The sequence below is a fragment of the Macrotis lagotis genome, chromosome X (assembly GCF_037893015.1).
Source record: "Macrotis lagotis isolate mMagLag1 chromosome X, bilby.v1.9.chrom.fasta, whole genome shotgun sequence".
Lineage (NCBI taxonomy): Eukaryota > Metazoa > Chordata > Mammalia > Peramelemorphia > Peramelidae > Macrotis > Macrotis lagotis.
Genome location: NC_133666.1, coordinates 231,178,674 through 231,200,090, shown reverse-complemented (window position 1 = coordinate 231,200,090; position 21,417 = coordinate 231,178,674). Strand labels below are relative to the sequence as shown.

General features: G+C 33.1%; 1 protein-coding gene across 1 annotated transcript in view; it reads right to left on the bottom strand.

Annotated features, from left to right (window-relative positions):
• The window catches only part of LOC141498980 (target of EGR1 protein 1-like), a 68,069-nt gene extending 48,893 nt beyond the window's left edge, over nt 1-19,176 (bottom strand). Inside the window, 1 exon segment of the mRNA XM_074201978.1 lies at nt 18,972-19,176. Coding sequence (XP_074058079.1) covers nt 18,972-19,176 — 205 coding nt within the window.
• Nucleotides 19,177-21,417: the final 2,241 nt, after the last annotated feature.

Here is a 21,417-nt window from a genome sequence, read left to right as displayed (position 1 = left end):
ATAAGTTGTAGGCTGCTGGCTGAATATTATTCTTTAATAAATGAAAAAGCCTTGGTTCACAGAATTGCATTTAATACTTTCCAGAAAAATTCAGTAAAATGATCATTATTTATGCTTAAACTTTAATAACAGGTTCTATGAGATAGGGGAAAGAACAAAATTCTACTGTGTCCATTTGAAATTCAAGAGTATCACAGACTAATTTTCACACAGTAGCCACAAAGTGTTCAGAATGTATAATATATACGAAAAAAATCCTTTCATTTTAGCCAATGATATTGACATAGGCCCATAAATACAAAGTATTAATTTTATAAATAGTACTTTATATTTCTTAAATTAATTATAAAATGCTATCATTGATCTTCATGTAATCATAACATTCCCATTCTACAGATGAGGAAATTTAGTCAGTTATTTTTAGTGATTTTTCTCAAAGTCACAGAGATAGTAAGTGATAGAAATAAAATTCAACACTATAGCTCTTCACTTTGATACAAGTCGTTTTTCAACTATGTATAAAATATGTTGGAATCCATAGAATCCACACAAAATGACAAATGGAAATGATAAAATGGATAGTATAGGATGTCCTAGTAACTTGAATTCCAAGCACACCACCTTAAAGTCAATAATTGTATGAAATCATGTGTTTATTATGTTACTACATCTTATGTTTGGAAAGCATTTGAATTATCTAGCAGAAAAATCAATTGCTTTTACATCCTTAGGTTTCCAAAGTTCATTTCATATCAAGGTCTTCTAACATTGAAAATTTTACTGATTCTTTGGTGAATGGAAATATCTTAACTCTTCATTCCTTATTTTCTTAAATTTATTATTTTGTATTTAACAAAACTTTTATTGAACTTTAGTTCCTTGTCATCTCTTACTCAAAATTATTAAAATAAAAATTTATAAAGTATATATGCTGTATAAGTAAACCTATATACTTTTATAATGGTTATATGTAGCCAAAATTATAATCATTTATATGTGCATATATTAAAATTCACATATATCTCACATATAAAAACTTAATAACCATGACATGTTTGTATATTCATGTATATTTGTTTAAATGCATATGCATGTATACATTATATTTATATATTTATCTCAGGTTATTCATAGAAATAGGATATCTACTAAATATCAAATTGATCATGTTCAATAATACTAACAATGGCTAAATTAAATTTATTTTAGGTAAAGCTTATATTGAATAACACTACAATTATTTTTTTCTTGTAGAATATTTTGAATAAAGATTCATGCTCTATTAGTACATGAAAGAGATAGTATGCAAAGAAAGTGAGAGAAGAGACAAATACCCAGACCTCATTGTGGCTCTGATTTTCTTTTAGCATAATCTCCACTAAGGAAAAATAAAAATTCAAAAACTTTGAAACTACTAATTTCAGAGTTATGTATGATTATTTGGCAAATAATTCTTGCGTGAATTATATTCTCACCTTTACAGACCAAAATTGGGAAGTACTTAACTGTTCAATAAGATCTAGTTTGATGTTTCTTACAGAGAAACAAATATCTGAACCAGGAAGATAAATCCATTCAAAAACAATAAATCTGAGGTTACTTAATTAACATAGAAAAGACAGACCTAAATTTTCAAGATTTTTGCAAAATGGGTTTAACTGTTGGGCAATTAGAGGCTTCATTAGTCAAGAGTGTAAAGGAATACACAAGACATGTTCCAGGGGAGGTAATTAGTTGATAATTATTAAAAGTTTCTGACATTTTCTGTTAAGAGAAGAAAAAGGAAAAAGTTGAACTCTAATTAAAAAAAAATTGCAGTGATCATTCTTCCCTAGAGCAAAAGTGTAAGCTAATTCAGAACTTGATGGTAATAGAGCATTCAGTGGAGAAGGATCTTTGTAAGTAGAGTCCTGAGATTATGAGATATAGGCTCGTGATTTTCCTGCATCAGATTCACCCCTCCATGCTTTTGATCTGACCACATTGTTCCTCTTTTCATTTTTGAGTGTATCAACTAGTGTTCTAATTAGTAGGAGAAATACTTTGTGACTTTTTTATAAGTATATTTCTTATAAGTAATTTCAAAGAAACATATTAGTCTCCTCATGAGTTCTATGAATTATAGTTTTATAAAGCAAGAATGAATAGAACCTTGAATGCTAGGTGAGTGGTTTTTATAGTGAAAGAGCACTATATAAACTTCAGTGTGTGAAATCAAACAATTAAAGGGTAAAATGATAGGTCACATCCTACACTTGCTATGATAACCAATGAAGGATTTGTCTACAACACAGTCAAAACTATTTTTCCAAATACTCTATCCTCTTCTCTCTGTTCAGGATGTTTCCAACATCCTGCTTCTGAATTTGACATTAGCCTTAGAGCCCACTTCACTAATTGAGTTAATCAGCAGTTGTATTAGTACTGAGTGGAATAATCCCAATAAAATCATTTCAAGTTTAATATCCCTCAGGATTAAGAAATATTAAAGAAAAAACAAAATATTATTCTTAAACTATTTCTAGAAGAAAGACCCTTGTATTCCAAATAGGTCACTCACTCTTCTTACTTTTCCCATGAGAAAATCTTTCATTCAAAAGAAGCTCATAAGACTCTTGTTTAATGATAAGACTATTTTTACTGACTACGAGGATAGTAGCCTTTTCTTAGAAGACCTTGCATCCTTAGACATTATTTCATTTAGATAGACATAAAAGGTCAATAAGTCTTTTTGATGTACTCACCATCTGAATGGTGAGGTAATATTTTATGAATATTTTTTTTATTCTTCTCTTTGCTGCTGGGTAGACTTTTTCGCATGAAGATTGAAACTGAAGATCCAACCAATTGTGTTGGAAGGGGGGGGGTAGGAAGGGGGGAAGTCTAGCTAGGTCATATAATCTTGCTTGATTTGAACCTGGGTGCAGCTCCTTGATCTTCACTATCTTGGTGAGATTTGGAGTTTTGTCCTTTTTATCCAGAAAAAGTCAAAATATATTTTTTCCTTTTTTGTTTGTGGAGTCACTCAATATTTATTTTTAAGTGGATTTTGATCCCACACAGTAACATTGGGAAAATTCCATGCTTTCCTCCACCCCTTTGACTATAGAAATGCCTCTTGGATGCTAGATTGTATTTCCAGGAGATCATTGATGTGTTAATTATCCCTCTTCATTTTGAGTTGGATAGTGATGACCATAGTTTGAAGAGGCATAAATGGATTGAGCTTTAAATCTCTCAGTTCATTACATTGCCATACACACCACAGATAAAAACCTCACAGCTTTTCTTACTGTTGTTGAGGGAGTGTAATAAAATCATCTTGTTTTAGGATCATGATTTATTTTATTTCCCTTTCATCTCTTTAAGTGTAAATTTTAAATATTAGCATAATAATGGATGTATGTAATTTATATGTCTGTAACTGTACATAGATATACATACATTGGGTGTCTGCTCATTTTGAAATCTACTTAGGATATGTACTCCTTTTTAAAAGTATTTCATCAAAAAGTTTATAGACTACTGCTTAAAAGGATATAACTTATCAGTTGAGAGAGGCTGTTACAAAATGGTTCCTTAAAGATTCAGTAAATGGGATAGAACTCAGGTGACTGAGCGAAGTCAGGAAACCATGGGAGCTCTCCCCCAGACCACTCCAAATACCTTTAAGGAATGATTCTAATCAAATTTTGCCATGGTAGATCCTTTGGGAAGTCTGAATAAAACAATTTTCCAGCCCAAGACAATTTGAAAGATTGACCAGAAGAATTTGTTACAGCTAGGTTGGAACAGGTTGCAGTCTTGGCTGTGCCATCCCTGCTGGAGCAAACTGGCTCCAACTATCCAACAACAGCTTTCAGGGCATCTGGGTCTTTGGGAGCTTCTGAGTCTGTGGCAGCAGGGATGATTTTCAGATCTCTCAGCCTAGGAATTGCCAAGAACTACTTGTAAAGTCGGCAGGAAAATTTTGATGCACCAGAATGAGCACAGAGCCCACTCTAGGACAGGCCTCAGTGCAGATAAAGCCTTGGGAACCAGGAACAGGACTGGGGAGTCATCCAGTAGGAAGGGACCCAGCAACTGTATCCAGAGCACTTAGCTCATGGATGGTATAGGGGGTTGAGGGGAGACTAGAGAGATCTCTTTGTTATCTCTGAGGCAGTACTCTGTTGCTTTGCCTGTATTCAGAAACAGGGAACTGTTTGGGTTACAGTCTCAGATTTCCTCACAGGTCCAAGGCAGATGGGAGTGCTAGTCATCCTCCACAGACCAGAGCACAGACCAGGAGAGCAGTAAGAGTCCCTCTTAAGAACTTCAAGGTATAGAAATCACTGTGGGCAGACCCTGAAAACAGCTGTAAAAACCCTCAAAAACTTAGGACATTATATCTTTCACCATGGAATCAGAGCCCCATTTTAACAAAGAATAATAATCAAAACAAAGACTGGTGAAACAAACAACAGAAGAAAAAAAAAACTAACTATAGACAATTAATTTGGTCCCATGAAGAATCAAAATACTCAGAAGATAACAAAATCAAAGCTTCTTTATTCAAAACCTCTAAGAAAATTATGAGTTGGTCTCAGGCTATGGGATAGCTCAAAAAAGATTTTGAAAAGTAAGTAAATGAGGAAAAGGAAAAATTAAGAAGAGAGAATTAAGAAAATTTTGAATATTTCTGACAACATATATAGATAACAAGATAAAAGAGAGCCACATGATAGGTGACTAATTTTTAGAGATCTGTTTTGTCATTGGTTCTTTCAATCCACAAGCAAATAAAAGTCTTTGTTTCTTTATCTCAAAGTACTAGTTCTTCAGAGTTTAATTACATTTGTCATAAGAATATTGAAAAGTTTCCAAGATTGCTCTGATACATATACACTGGAATGGCCCCTATAAGCCCATTCTCACATTTTTTTCCCATGGGGCTTTTAGTAATTAAAATACAAGAATTAATTGAAGGAACTAGGGATAGCTATTCTTGAAAATAAAAGAATTAGGGAGAACATGATCAGAATTTGAAATGTTTGAAATGATCTCTTATAGAGGAATAATTAAACATTTGTCTCTACCCCAATGTCCAGAAAGTTCTCTTAAGAACACAAGAATGTGTTCTAACTTGAATTCTTTCATTATGCATCTTGCTGAAGCTTAGTTATTGGTACTTTTACCTTTCCTTTATTAACTTGCAAACACCCAGAGGGCCAGTTTATGTTTATCTTCCTGCCCAAAGGATCTGGCATTTATGATAAAATGTTTATTGAAAAACAGAACTAGATAAGCTGATAACTAAACATGAATTTGAAACAACTGATGTAGTTTGTGGGAGGGGAGCTCATACTTTATAAAGGTCATTCAAATGATGCAAAAATATCATTTTTCCTATCTGATATTAATATTTTTTAGTTTTAAAGAAAGATTTTATTTATTTTGAGTTTTATAATTTCCCCCTCAATTCTTGCTTCCCCCCCCCACAGAAGGCATTCTGTTAGTCTTTACATTTTTTTCATGTGATACATTGATCTCAGTTGAATGTGAAGACAGAGGAATCATATCCTTAAGGAAAAAATATGTATGAGATAGTAAAATTACATAATGAGATAATGGGTTTTATTCTAATTTGAAGGTCTGATCTTTGTTCAAAATCCATAATTCTTTCTCAGGATACAGAAGGTATTCTCCATCTCAGATAGGCCATAATTGTCAAAATTCTTCTGTTGCAATGATGGAATGAGCAAGTCCATCAAGGTTGATTATCAGCCACATGTTGCTGTAAGGGTGTACAAAGTTAATCTGGTTCTGCTCATCTCACTCAGCAACAGTTCATGTAAATCCTTCCAGTCTTCCCGGAATTCCCATCAATTCTGGGTTCTAATAGAACAATAGAGTTCCATGACATACATATAACACAGTTTGTTAGGCCTTTTGTCAACTGAAGGACAATCATTTAATTTCTAATTTTTTGCCACCATAAACAGGGCTGCTATAAATATTTTTTGCAAGGCAAATGGGGTTAAGTGGCTTGCCCAACGCCACATAGCTAGGTAATTATTAAGTGTCTGAGACCAGATTTGAACCCAGGTACTCCTGACTCCAGGACCAGTGCTTTATCCACTGCGCCACATAGCCACCCCTGCTATGAATATTTTTGTATAAATGATTTGTTAAACCTTTTTCATAATCTCTTCATGATATAGACCCAGTAGTGGTATTGCTGGTTATAAGGGTATGCACATTTTTTTTAGCCTTTGGGCATAATCCCAAATTGATCTCCAGAAAGTCTGGATGAGTTCATAGCTCCACCAACAATGTATTAGTGTCCTAGATTTCCTGCAGACCTGCCAACATTGATCATTATCCTTTCTGGTCCTATTGGCCAGTCTGAGAGCTGTGAGGTGGTATCTCAGAGATGCTTTAATTTGCATTTCTCTAAAAAGTAATGGTTTGGAGCAATTTTTCATATGACTATGGATTGTATTGATTTCCTCAAATGTAAATTCCCTTTGCATATACTTTGACCATATGTCAATTGGGGAATGACTTACTTTTTTTTTTTTTGAAAATTTGACTCAATTCTCTGTATATTTTAAAAATGAGTCCATTTTCAGAAACATTAGTTGCGAAAATTGTTTCCCGAATTTACTACATTTCTTTTGATCTTGGTTACAGTGGTTTTGTCTGGGCAAATGCTTTTTAATTTAATGTAATCAAAATGATCTAGTTTGTTTTTAATGATGTTCTCTATCGCTTCTTTGCTTATAAACTGCTTCCCTTTCCATAGATCTGACAAGTAAACTACTCCTTGATCTTCTAGTTTGCTTAAGATATTGTTTTTTTATGTCTAAATCTTGTATCCATTTAGAACTTATCTTGGTAGAGGGTGTGAGGTGGTGGTCTAATCTAAGTTTCTTCCCATACTAAATTCCAATTATCCCACCAGTTTTTATGATAGAGAGAATTTTTATCCCAATAGCTGGACTCATTGGGTTTAGCAAACAGTAGATTACTATAATCATTTCTTGTTATTACACATAGTCTATTCCACTAATCCATGACTGTATTTCTTAGCTAATACTAGACAGTTTTGATGACTGATGATTTATAATATAATTTTAGATCTGGTAAGGCTAATCCACCATCTTTTGCACGTTTTTCATTGAATCCCGGGAAATTCTTGAATTTTTATTTCTCCATATAAAGTTACTTACAACTTTTTCTAAGACATTAAGGTACTTTTTTGGAATTTTTATTGGTAGGGTGCTAAACAAAGTAATTTACTTTTGGTAGAATTGTCATTTTTATTTTATTAGCTCGACCTATCTGTGAACAGTTGATGTTTGCCCAGGTATTTAAGTCTGGTTTTATTTGTGCAAGAAGAGTTTTGTACTTGTTTTCAAGAGATTTTGAGTCTGCCCTGTCAGGTAGACTCCCAGATATTTTATTTTGTCTGAGGTTACTTTGAATGGGATTTCTCATTATGGCTCTTTCTGCTGTATCTTACTAGTCATATATAGAAATGTTGAGGATTTATGAGGATTTTATTTTATGTCCTGCTACTTTGCTAAATTTGCTAATTATTGCTAGCAGTTTCTTAGATGACTTTTTGGGATTCTCTAGGTATATCGTCATGTCATCTGGAAAGAATGAGTGTTTTATCTCCTCCTTCCCTATTCTAATTCCTTCAATTTCTTTTTCTTCTCTTACTGCTGAGGCTAACATTTATAATATGATATTGAATAGGAGTGGTGATAATCAACAAACTTATATCACCCCTGATCTTATTGGGAATGCTTCAAGCGCACCCCCATTGCATATAATGCTTGCTGATGGTTTTAGATATGATATTGCTTATTATTCTAAGGAACAAACAATTTATTCCTACACTCTCTACTGTTTTTAGAAGGAATGGGTGCTATATTTTGTCAAAAGCTATTTTCGCATCTATTGTTATAATCATATGATTTTTGATAGTCTTGTTATTGATATAATTAATTATATTAACAGTTTTCCTAATAATGAACCAATCCTCCATTCCTGGGATAAATCCTACTTGACCATAAAACATTATCCTAGTGATAAGTAGTTGTAATCATTTTGCTATGATTTTATTTAGGATTTTTGCATCTATAATCATCAGGGAGATAACATCTATAATTGTCTTGCTCTGTTTTAACTCTTCCTGGTTTAGGTATTAGTACCATATGGGTTTCATAGAAAGAGTTAGGCAGAGTTTTGTCTTCACTTATTTTTCCAAAAGGTTTATATAGAATTGAACCAATTGTTTCATAAATGTTTGATAGCATTCACTTCTTAATCCATCTGGCCCTGGAGATATTTTCTTAGACAGATCAATAATGGCTTGTAGAATGTCTTTTTATGACATAGGATTGTTTAGGTTTTTAATTTCCTCTTCATTTAATATGGGCAACTTATATTTTTGTAAGTATTCAACAATTTCACTTAGATTGTCAAATTTATTAGCATAGAGTTGGGCAAAATAAGTCTGTATTGTTACTTTAATTTCCTCCTCATTGGTAGTGAGCTCACCTTTTTCATTTATGATACTAGCAATTTGATTTTCTTCTTTCTTTCTTTTTCTTAAAATCAAATTGACTAGAGGTTTATCAAATTTATTGGCTTTTTCATAAAACCACCATTTGGTTTTATTTATTATTTCAATAGGTTTCTTTGCTTTTTATTTTATTAATTTCACCTTTAACTAGTCGAATGCAATAAGAAAATGATTCTCTCAAATCCTTAATTCGGCAAATGTGAAAAGAAAATTATTCTCTCAAAACTACACTTTAGCAAATAGAATCCACTACCTAACAAAGATGAGCCTTTTCTTCCAGGGAAAAAGATAGACATTTAATGAAATGGGAGACTTCCAAGATTTCATAATGAAAAGACCGGAGCTAAACAGAAAATTTGGACATCAAACAGGTGGCTCAAGAGACACATGAAAAGGTTAAAAAAACCTGATATCCAATAAGATGAAACTGGCTATATAGCCAATTGGATAAAAGAGTCTCATAACTCTTGGAAATTGTAACTGTCAGAGAGAATATAGATAGCCAGAAGTGATGGACACTCATAAGTTCTCTGTGACTCAATTAGAATGATTTAAAAAAAAATACCTCCTTAAAAAGAGGGACTGTAAGGAGAAGGGAGGTTGGAGGGATACTTAATGGGATAAATCTCATTACATCAATAGATGCAAAAGACCTATTGTAATTCAGGGGAAGAAGGGAGGAGTTGAGAACCACTTGAATATTCATCTCAACAGATTTGGCTTAAAGTTAACTTAGACACAGTGTTAAGTTATGAAACTTATCTTACCTTTCAAAAGTTAAAAAGGGAAAAGTGGATCATGGGATAGAGTGGGGGAGAAAAAGGGGAACTTACAGAAAGAAGAGAAGAGGAAAAGGGAAAGGAGTAAGAAAGGGGAGCAGGTGTTGATATAAGAGGGCAAAAACATTGAAGGTAGTGGTGTTCAGAAACAAAACATTGGGGAATATGAATAAATGGAAAAAAGGCGGAAATGCAAACAGAGAGAAGATAACATGGAGGGCAATAAAGAGTTAGTAATTATAACATTGAATGTGAATGGGATGAACTCTCCCTTAAAACATAAGCAGATAGCAGAATGGATTAAAAATCAGAATCCTACAATATGCTGCTTTCAAGAAACTCATTTGAATCAGAGAGATAATATAGATTAAAGGTAAAAGCTTGGCATAAAATATACTTTACTTCAGCTGAAGTGAAAAAAGCAGGGTTAGCAATTCTTATCTCAGACAATGCAGCTGGAAAAATAGATAGCATTAAAAGAGATAAGGAAGGAAATTATATCCTCCTAAAAGCTACCCTAGAAAATAAAGTAATTTCAATACTAAATATGTATGCACCCAATGGGACAGCATCCTAATTCTTAGAGAAGTTGAAAGAGCTACAGGAAGACATAGACAGCAAAACTCTACTGGTGGGAGACCTCAACCTCCTACTCTTAGATTTAGATATATCAAATCATAAAGTAAACAAGAAGGAAGTTAAGGTGTCAAATAGATTGTTAGAAAACTTTGTTATGATAGACCTATGGAGGAAACTGAATGGGGATAGAAAGGAAAATACTTTTTTCCTGCAGTAAATGGCACTTACACAACAATTGACCCTGTACTAGGACATAAAAACTTAATGATCAACTGCAGAAGGGCAGAAATAGTGAATCCATCTTTCTCAGATCATAATGCAATAAAAATCATATGCAATACTGGGCCAGGGAGATATGGACCCAGAACTAATTGGAAACTAAATTACCTCATTTTAAAGAATGAGTGAATCAAACAACAAATTATAGAATGAATTAATTATTTCATCCTAGATAATGACAATAATGGGTATTAATTTTAAATTAGCTTTAACTGCATAGAAATTTTGTGATTGAGGAGAGGTCCACAGTTTCCATTTATCCAGAGTCTTCCATATTACTGTAATGGAGGTTGGGATGGCCAAATATCCATCGTGTTGGTCTTTAACTTTTGTTTAAAATTATATGTTTAGAGGCAGCTAGGTAGTGTAGTGGATTGATTGCTAGCCCTGTAGTTTGGAAGACCTGAGTATAAATGTGGGCTCAGACACTTAATAACTGCCTAGCTGTGTGACTTTGGACAAGTCACTTAACCCTGTTGCCTTAAAAAAAATGAATGTTCAAAATATATCTTTTTTTCATCTTAAAAACAAAAATAACTTAATATTTAATCTCCTCTAGAATTGTAGGTAGAAATAAAATTTACTTCAGGAGAAACTAAGATATAAATCAAAAGATACTGGATTCATTTCTAAGACTAGACTTTCATAATAAAGAGCTCATGAGCATAGTGGGAAAGATTGTAGTTGGAGTCCAAATATACCTGAATTTACCTTCTTCTCACAAGTACTAAATTTATGACCATGTACAAGCCATTTAAATTTATGAGTCTTGGTTTTCAGATCTCTAAATAAGGATGATGATTCTTATAGTACCTACTTCAACGGCTTATTTTAAAGATCAAGGAAAACCGTGTATCCTTTCATGCTCATTAAAGTACTCTATAATTTTAATTGATGAATAAATGAAATGATAGGTTACCATGGAAGGGACAAAAAGTAGTCTAAGTGGAAGGCTCAGGAAGTAAAAAGCCAATATGTTTCACATAATTAATTTTGTCATATAAAATTGTATTTAGCTATTGAAGATGAATATATTTTAGATAGATTTTATACCAATAAGAAGATCTAATACTCTGTGATTCAGTTATCTAATAAGGAATTCTATAACTGTCCTTATTTTTAAACTGCAATAATTCAGAGAATTAAACCCTAAGCATTGATCTTATTGATTTAACTGGGGATTTTATGTTTGTCTGGGTTTCAATCAGTTAACTATAACAAATGCCTAGAAGTGTCATGAATTGTTTCACGAGCTTCAGCAGTTACTTTCATTTTGTCTCAGATAGAAAGATAGCTCCTCACACTTCCATGTTAATTAATGAATGCATTATTCATTTAATAGAAGAATAAAATAGTTAGTTTTGAGAAATTTCCCTTCATTATTAATTATGTCCAATTTTGTCATATGTAAAAGCAAATATAACCTGAATTATCTGTAAGAAATAGAAAAAAAGCAAAGAAATTAGTGAATGTAACCAGTAATTATATCCCAAGACGTGGGATCATACCATGCTGCTCAAAATAAACATATTATTTTATTTCTTAATAGGAAATTTAAGATAACAAGAAGCTTAAAATGAAATGACTCTTCTTTGGTTTTTTGAATTCATTCTGAGATACAGTAACTAATAAATTAAAAACAATTCTGGCTTAATGGACTTTTAAAATTAAGGAAAATTATTTCTTCAGGATCCTGTTAGCCACTGAATTTCTATTTTATTTTTTTCAGAATAGGTTGGAAAACATATAGTTGCAGAAAACATTTTATGTCATTTCCTTTTCCTTAATTAATCAGTACTAGTATGGACTGAAATTTCAAAAATAAAAGGAAGAGGAAAGTATCATTTATTTTCTTAAAAATACAAGAAAAACTATTTTAGTTTTAAAATCACAACCTTAGTATAAAACACATTACTGAAGAAACAAGCTGTCCATAGCGAAAAATTTATTACCTGGAATATTATATATTAAAATAAAACAATACATTTTATAAAAATTTAAGATTTTAAATGAATTCTAAATAAATTTTATAAACTTATTTGATATCATATATTTTGCCTATTCGAGACTATTGATATGTTTAAGACTGCATGGGAACCATGGGAGCCAGAGGCAAGGTGGAGATGGAAAGCCAAAGGTCGCAGATCTTTTTCCTAAACAACTTTGAATGAAGACTCTAACAGACTCTAAAGATACAGATTCTAACAAAAACAGTGAAAAAAAACTTTTAGCAAGATATTTTCGATGACTTTGAGAGGGCTGGGAAGTCAGTGAGAAGCTTTTAGCCACAGCACAACTAAAATCCTAGTCTTGTAGTAAGTTTTCCAAACCCAGATAAGAGAGCAAGGTTTCCAGTTCTGGTGCAGTATTGTGCTACCCTAAGTCAGAGAGCAAACCAGGAACACCAAAATACCAGATTAGAAAGTCAGGAACCAGAATTCCACCTCCTAGTAAGAAAGGTTTGCGACTATATACCTATAACACAGGATTAGAGTTTAATTGAAAGAATGACCAGAAAGACAACAAAAAAGTGGCAGCTTCTATTCTGTTCTCAGAAGGGTTAATGAACTGCTCTCAACCCCCGAAATGACCTCTTGAAAGAGCTCAAAAGGAATTCTAAAAAAGGAATTGTTCAAAAGAAGAGGAAAAAAAATGGAGAAAAGAAATGAGAGTCATGTAAGCAAATTATGAAAAATTAATTGAAGAAAACCATAATTGTAAAACTAGCATGGTCTAACTGGAAAATAAAATTAAACAACTAAAAAGGGGCAAAAAACCTATTAACTGAATAAAATAGAAGATTAAAAACTAGATTGGATAAATGGGACTGGAAGACTCTTTGAGGCTACAAGATGCCATCAAACAAAACCAAAAGTTTGAAATAATGGAAGAAAATATAAAATACTGCTCAGGAAAACTAACCAACCACAAAAAATAGATTCAGGAGAATTAATTTATAAATTGTTGACCTACCTGGAAAAAAGAAGAAAACAAGTTTGGAAAATATCAAAGAGGAAATTAAATTAGAAAATTGTCCAAATATCCTAGAACAAGAAGTTAAACATAATTCTTGAAAAAAAAATCAATCTATCACTCCCATAAAGAGAGCACAAAATAAAAGCTTCAAATAGTTAAACTGAAGAATTCTCATTTACAGGAGAAAATAGTGCAAGCATTCATAAAAGAAACAATTTAAATTTCAGGGAATCACACTTTTGATTACACAGGACTTCTTATTTCAACATCAAAGGACTAGAGGACCAAGAAAAGGATATTTGGCAGGACAATAGAGCTTGGATTAAATCCAGAAGTAAAGGGTCCAGCAAAATTCAGCCTATTCTTTCAGGGGAAAAGATAGATTTTCAAAATAGAGGACTTTCAAACTTATCTGTTTAAAAAGATCAGCATTTAGCAGAAAATTTGATCTTCAAATATAAGACTCAAGAGATTTGTAAAAAGGTTAACAGAATGGGAGAGCATGTTATTTAACTCTTTAGAAAGGTATTTCTCTTAGAACAGTTGAAACGAACATGTTTAGACAAAGTTATGGATATAATTTGTGATATCTCGGACACTTTTCCTTTACATGAGACTTAAGTTCATGAGAATTGCATTTCAATACAGCTTACTTGAAAAGAGGGAGTGTTATGCATTTGATGACATTGATGACTAGAGAATCATATTTCTAGTGGGATAGTTGAGAGGGGTTTATTGGATAGAGACTGTCACTTTGAAATTACTATGCTGTAATATTGCTTCTAAAGCAATAAGTCACTCAAGACCTGAGAATTACACTTCATCAGGATAGATAAAAGAGTATATATCTTGAAAGAGGTTATGGGTGCAAGATAGAATTAAATCACTCAAAATATGAAAAGAAGGATTATACTAGAAGAAGAAGAAGAGACATTAGAGGATAAATAACAACACATGAGGAAGCTCACATACCTAAATTTCTGACCCTACAGAGAAATGGGGGAAAGGGAGGAAAAGGAGAAGACTGAAGCATACTTTTTTCCTCTTACTTTATCTTTCTTGAGGTTTCTCTATCGTTTTTATGGTGAGAGGAGATTATGTTTACTTTTATAAAGCTATTCTAGTAATGTGAAAATAAGTAAATTAAAAGTAAAAGTTGACTCATGTATTATGTAGTTATTTTCAATTGTTTCTTTTTCTTACATTGGAATCTGATTCTTTCACAACATGAATGTGGAAGTATGTTTAGCAAAATTACACATGTAGAACCTATACTAGATTGTTTTCTATCAGTGGGAAGGAGGGGAAAGGTGAAGAAAAAGAAAATGTAAAACAAAAAACTTAAAAATAATTGGATATTGTTTACTGCATGTTGTAAAAAGAAATAAATTATATATGTATATATACACACACACACACACACACACACACACACACATATGTGACAAGAGATAGTAATCAGAAGCAAATCTTTGGTGAGGAGGAATAAGGGACAAGGAAAAAGAAAAAGAAAAGTATAAATGGGGGAAGACAGCATGGAGGAAAATACAAACTTAGTAATCATAACTGTAAATAAGAATGGGATGTGCTTTCTTTCTTTTCCATGGTCTTTTCTCCATTAGTTCTAATTGCTCTTTCACAATGTGACTGATATAAAAATATGTTACTCATGAGTGTAAAAGTACAATTTAATCTCTCAACTTCCCAAGCAACATTTTGAAATTCAGTGTTACAGATGGTTTGTTTATCTGTGACTTTGCAAAGGATAAACAACCAGACATAGAACCAGGAGGACCTGAGTCCAAATTCAACCTCAGATAAACAACAATCACCCAGTCAAGTCACCCAATCCCACCACCCTGCAAAAAATGTGTGTTGTATCTGACTACCCTCTCCCATAATTTTCCTTCACCTCTATCAACAATACTCCCCTCCCTTCCCCTTCCTCTATTTTTTCCTCTAAGGTAAGAAAGATTTCTTTAACCCTATTGAGTTTGTATGCTATTTCCTCTCTGCACCATTTCTGATGAGAATCAATGCTTACTTATTCCCCCTCACCTTCCCCCTTCCATTATAAAAGTTTATTTTTTATTCTTCTTTTTTGAAATATAAAGTGATCCATTCTACCTCTCCTTTCCCTCTCTCCTTTTTTGACTATTGACTTCAATTTTGTAATATATTATGTCTTCATATTCAGCTCTTTCCTGTGCCTTGTCTATATATGGTCCTTCTAACTGCTCTAATAAATGAGATGGTTCATATGAGTTATCTGTATCATCTTCCCACACAGGAGTACAAGGAGTTCAACATCATTAAACCCCTCATAATTTTCCCTTCCCACTCATCTTCTCTATGATTCACCTAAGTCCTGTAATTGGAAATCAAACTTTCTCTACAACTATGGTTGTTGCAAAAGGAAAGTTTGAAATTCTTCTATTTCATTAAATATCTATCTTTTCCCCTGAAAGAGAATGACAGTTTTGCTATTGGTTGATTCTTGGTTTTAACCCGAAATCTTTGATTTCTGGAGTATCATATTCCAAACTTTAAGAGGCCTTAACATAGATGCTGCTTAGTCCTTTGTAATCCTGACTGTAGGTAGCTCCTTGATATTTGAATTGTTTCTGGCTGCTTGTAATATTGTCTATTTGAGTTGGGGAGTTCCCGAATTTGGCTATAATATTTCTGAAAGGTCTTTGTGGGCATCTCTTTCAGGATGTGATTGGTGTATTCCCTCAATTTCTATTTTATCTGCTGCTTCTAGGATATCAGGGAAATTTTCCTGGAGAAATTCTTGAAAAAAGTAGTCAAGAATTTTTTTCCTGATTACAAATGGTCAGTTGTGTTTTTGTTTTTTCTTTTTTTTAGTTTTTTTTTTTTTTTTTTTTTGCAAGGCAAATGGGGTTAAGTGGCTTACCCAAGGCCACACAGCTAGGTAATTATCAAGTGTCTGAGACCAGATTTAAACCCATGTACTCCTGACTCCAAGCCTGGTGCTTTATCCACTACGCCACCTAGCCTCCCCCCAGTTGTTCTTTTCAATGCCATATTTCACATTTTCTTCTAGTTTTTCATTCTTCTAAAATTTTTTTTTAATTTTTATTAATTTTGTGTTTTACAATATTTCCCCAATCTTACTTCCCTCCTCCCATCCCCCACAGAAGGCAATTTGCAGGACTTTACATTTTTTTCCTGTAGTGTACATTGATCTAAGTTGAATGTGAGGAGAGAGAATTCATATCCTTAAAGTAGAAAAATAAAGCATGAGAGATAGCAAGATCAGAAAATAAGATATCAGATTTTTTTTCTAAATTTAAGGTAACAGTCCTTGGTCTTTGTTCAAACTCCACAGTTCTTTCTCTGGATACTGATGGTATTTGCCATGGCAGACAGTCCCAAATTGTCCCTGACTGTTGCACTGATGGAATGAGCAAGTCCATTAAGGTTGATCATCACCCCCATGTTGCAGTTAGTGTATACAATGTTTTTTCGGTTCTGCTCATCTCACTCAGCATCACTACATGCAAATCCCTCCAGGCTTCCCTGAATCCCCATCCCTCCTGCTTTCAAATAAAACAATAGTGTTCCAAGACATACATATACCACATTTTGCTAAGTCATTCACCAGTTGAAGGACATTTACTTGATTTAGAATTCTTTGCCACCACAAACAGGGCTGCTATGAATATTTTTGTACAAGTGATATTTTTACCCTTTTTCATAATCTCTTCAATGTATAGACTCAGTAGTGGCATTCCTGGATCAAAGGGTATGCACATTTTTGTTGTCCTTTGGGCATAGTTTGAAATTGCTCTCCAGAAAGGTTGGATGAGTTCACAGCTCCACCAAAAATGTATTGGTGTCCCAGATTTCCCACATCAATTTCAATTGATCATTGTCCATTTTATTCATATTGCCCATTCTGAGAGGTGTGAGGGGGTACCTCAGAGATGCTTTAATTTGCATGTATCTAATAAGTAAGGATTTAGAGCAATTTTTCATATGACTATGGATACCTTTGATTTCCTTGTATGCAAATGGACTTTGCATATCCATTAGCCTTTTTTCAATTGAGGTGTGACTTATTTTTTTGAAAATTAGACTCAGTTCTCTGTATAATTTAGAAATGAGTCCTTTTTCATAAATACTAGTTACAATAATTGTTTCCCAATTGACTACATTTGTTTTGATCTTGTTACATTGGTTTTGTCCATGCAAAAGCCTTTTAATTTAAGGTAATCAAAATTATCTAGTTTGTTTTTAATGATTTTCTCCTCCTCTTTATTTGTCATCAACTGCATCCCTTTCCATAGATCTGCCAGGCAAACTATTAATTTATCTTCTATTTTGCTTATAACATTTTTTATGTCTGAATTCTATATCCGTTTTGATCTTATCTTGATATAGGGTGTGAGGTGTTGGTGTAATCCAAGTTTCTTCCATACTAATTGTCAATTTTCCAAACAGGTTTTTATCGAAGTGAGTTTTTATCCCAATATCTGGACTCTTTGTGTTTAGTAAACAGCAGATTTCTATAATCATTTTCGGATATTACACCTTGTCTATTCCACTGATCCATGACTATTTCTTAGCCAATACCAGACAGTTTTGATGGCTGATGCTTTATAATATAATTTTAGATCTGGTAAGGCTAAGCTACCTTCTTTTGCACTTTTTTTTCACTGAATCCCTGGAAATTCTTGACTTTTTATTTCTCTATATAAATTTAATTACCACTTTTTCAAACTCATTAAAGTAATTTTTTGGAGTTTTGATTGGTGGGGTGCTAAACAAGTAGTTTAGTTTTGGTAGAGCTGTCATTTTTTAATAGATTAGCTCAACCTCTCCATGAGCAGTTGATGCTTACCCAGGTATTTAAATCTAATTTTGTTTGCATGAGAAGTGTTTTGCAATTGTTTTCAAAAATTTTCTGAGTCTGCCTTGGCAAGCAGACTCCCAGGTATATTTTATTGTTTGAGCTTACTTTTACTTTTTCATTCTTTTGCTGTTCTTTTAGTGTTTCTTGATTTCTCAATAAGTCATCAGTTTCCCTTAGTCTCATTCTACATTTGAAGGGATTGTTTTCTTCAGAGAACTTTCTTATTTTTTTCCATCTGGCCAATTCTACTTTTAAATTCATTCTTCTCTTTATTGACCTTTTTTACTGATTTTTTTCCCTTTGATATAAACTGGTTTTTAGCCTGCTGTCTTTAGTAGTTTTTTGTATCTCCTTCACCAAGATACTGATTTGGTTTTCATGATTTTCCTATTATCGTTCTCATTTCTCTTCCCATTTATTCCTCCAATTCCCTTACTTCATTTTCAAAATATTTTTGAGCTTTTCCTAGCCTGAGTCCAATTGTTATTTTTCTTGGAGGCTTTGGACAAAAAAGGTTGGACTTTGTCATCTTCTAAGTGTATGCTTTGATCCTCCATGGAACCAAAGTAATTGTCTATGATCAGGTACTTTTTTTGTTTACTCATTTCCCCAGCCTGTGCCCTGGTTTTAAAATGCTTCTAAAGCTCAGCGTTTCTTGGACACTCTCTGAAAGGCCTCAATTTCTTCAAGGTGTTATGAGATTCTAAGACTGCTCTCCTGCCCTGTGCTCTGGTCTGTGGATGACCACAGCGCTTCTGCTCTAGTGCTTTGATGAGGGTCCTTGCACTAGTTTGGCAGTATGAGTTCCCAGATTTGACCAGACTCCAAATATGGACAAAGTAACCAAATCCTGTCCCAGGCATTACAAAGAGACCTCAACAGTCTCCCCCAACTCCCTTACCTTCACTGGGCTGAACACTGGAAGCAACTGCTGAGTGACTCCCTGCTGGGGGCCAGCTTCGGGTTTCCAGGGCTGGGCCTGTGCTGAAGCCTAAGCTGCTCTGGGTTCTGCACTCACTCTGACAGAACTTTCCTGCTGACCTTCCAAGTTCTCCTGAGTGTATCCTTGTTTCAGAGGTCTGCAAACCACTCCCATTGACTGCCATGAATCTTTCCTCCTCCCCCAGGGTTGCAGGGAGCCTGTGGGTTGTTCCTGGAAAGCTGCAACTCACTGCATCATGTCCTTGGCTAAACTATAGCCTCTTACAACCCCAGTGGAATAGAACCTTCCTACAAATCATTCAGGTTTTATGGAAAATTGTTTCACTTGTTGTTTCTGTGGGTTCTGCCACTCCGGAATTTGATTAGAGACATAATATTAAGATATTTAGTGTGTTCTGGAAAAGAGCTGCTGGGGATTTCCGTCTCCATGCTACCATCTTGGCTTTCTCGCTCCCCACAATTAACTTTTTTCAGTCATGTCTAATGATCAAAACTTTTTTGAAATAAATTTCTAGGGGCAATCAGAGTTAAGTGAAGTTCCAATGACCACACAGTTAGAAAGGATCTGAATCCAGATTTGAACTCAAGTACTCCTGATTCTTTTCACTGTGATCACATCTTTTAATAAAAATTTCTCTATAGATTTTTTTAAACTATGGCTTTATTGGCAAAGGTATTCTTAGCAAGGAAATTCTTACTAATGCATATTGAGGATTGAAGTGCCAAAAGACATTGCTTAGAACATATTCTCCATTTCAAAATGATATGTAAATTTTAAAAAGAAGATTATGATTTCTTCTTTGATCAAATACAATTTTTGGTCACATAGAATAACAGTTATGAAGAAATTTTATGTTGTTTATTTTCTTTTTCTAAAAAAACTTTTCTTTCGGGGTGGCTAGGTGGTGCAGTAGATAGAGCACCGGCCTTGAGGTCAGGAGTACCTTAGTTCAAATTCGGCCCCAGACACTTAATAATTACTTAGCCACGTGGCCTTGGGCAAACCACTTAACCCCATTGCCTTGAAAAAAAAATCTAAAAAAAACCACAACTTTTTTTTGCAATATAATAAATAATTCTTTATTAATTAGGGAATGGACCATGTTCTTTCAAATTTGAATTAATTCCTTATGTGTCTTAGAAATATTACCTCTGTTAGTGAAATCTGCTATAGATAACTTTTCCCACAGTTAAATATTTTTAGCTGGTTCAGACTTGTTTGCAGAAAAATAAAATAATTTTCATATTTTGTCTAATTAAGATGTCCATTTTACAATTTATGTTATTCTCCATTCATTATTTATTCAGGAACTTTTACTCTATTCATAGAATTAAAAGGTAAATGTATTCCCTTTTTCTTTAATTTGTTTAAAATTTAACTCTTTCATGTATATTATATAGTTTAAATTAAATATATATTTAAATATATTTAAAATTTATTTTGGTTTAAGTTACATTCTAGTCTAATTCTAATTTCAGATTTACTGTTTGGCAGAATATTGTATTTCTATTCATAACTAATAATTTATTTAAATTTTTTTGGTTTAATTAATAATTTTAATTAAAATTTAAAATAATAAACAATAAATTATTTATATGTAGACCTGGGATGAAAAAAGCTATCAAGCTCCAGAGAGAGAGAAAGAACTGATGATCTATGAATTAAAATTAATCTTAGAATTTTCCTTTTTTAAGTTTCTTTTTTTCTATATTTTTAAATGTCATATTTACCGAGTTGTTGGCATTTTTATTTAAGATTTCATGGGGCGGATAGGTGGCATAGTGGATAGAGTACTGGCCTTGGATTCAGGAGTACCTGGGTTCAAATCTGGTCTCAGGCACTTAATAATTACATAACTGTGTGGCCTTGGGCAAGCCACTTAACCCCATTTGCCTTGCGAAAACCTAAAAAAAAAAGATTTCTTTGAAATAATGATTCAATTTTTCTTTACCTCTCTTATTTATTACTACTATTATTATTTTTTTATTGAGATCTTCCAGGTCTGAGACCAATTACCTTTTCCTTTGAGGATTTACATATAGTTGATTTGAATTCATTATATTTTTGTAAATTTCTATTTTCATCTTCTCTGTCACCATTCAACTTTCTATTATCAGGTACTTTTATAGTCATTTGCTTGTTTCCCCCATATTTTTCTTGTCTTGTAAGTTTATATTATCTCCCCAGGTAGAAGAGACACTTTCCCAAGTTTTAGGTTTTTCATGTTATTGATATATTAGTTCAATATATTAGGTATGTGCTATTTGCACATATCTAAAAGAAATGATCTTATTAATCTAGTGTTTGATAAACCTGAAGATCAACTTTTGGAGTAATAGCTCAAAATTTAGCAAACATTGTTGGGAAAACCAGGAAGCAGTTTGTCAGAAACTAGGCATAGAAT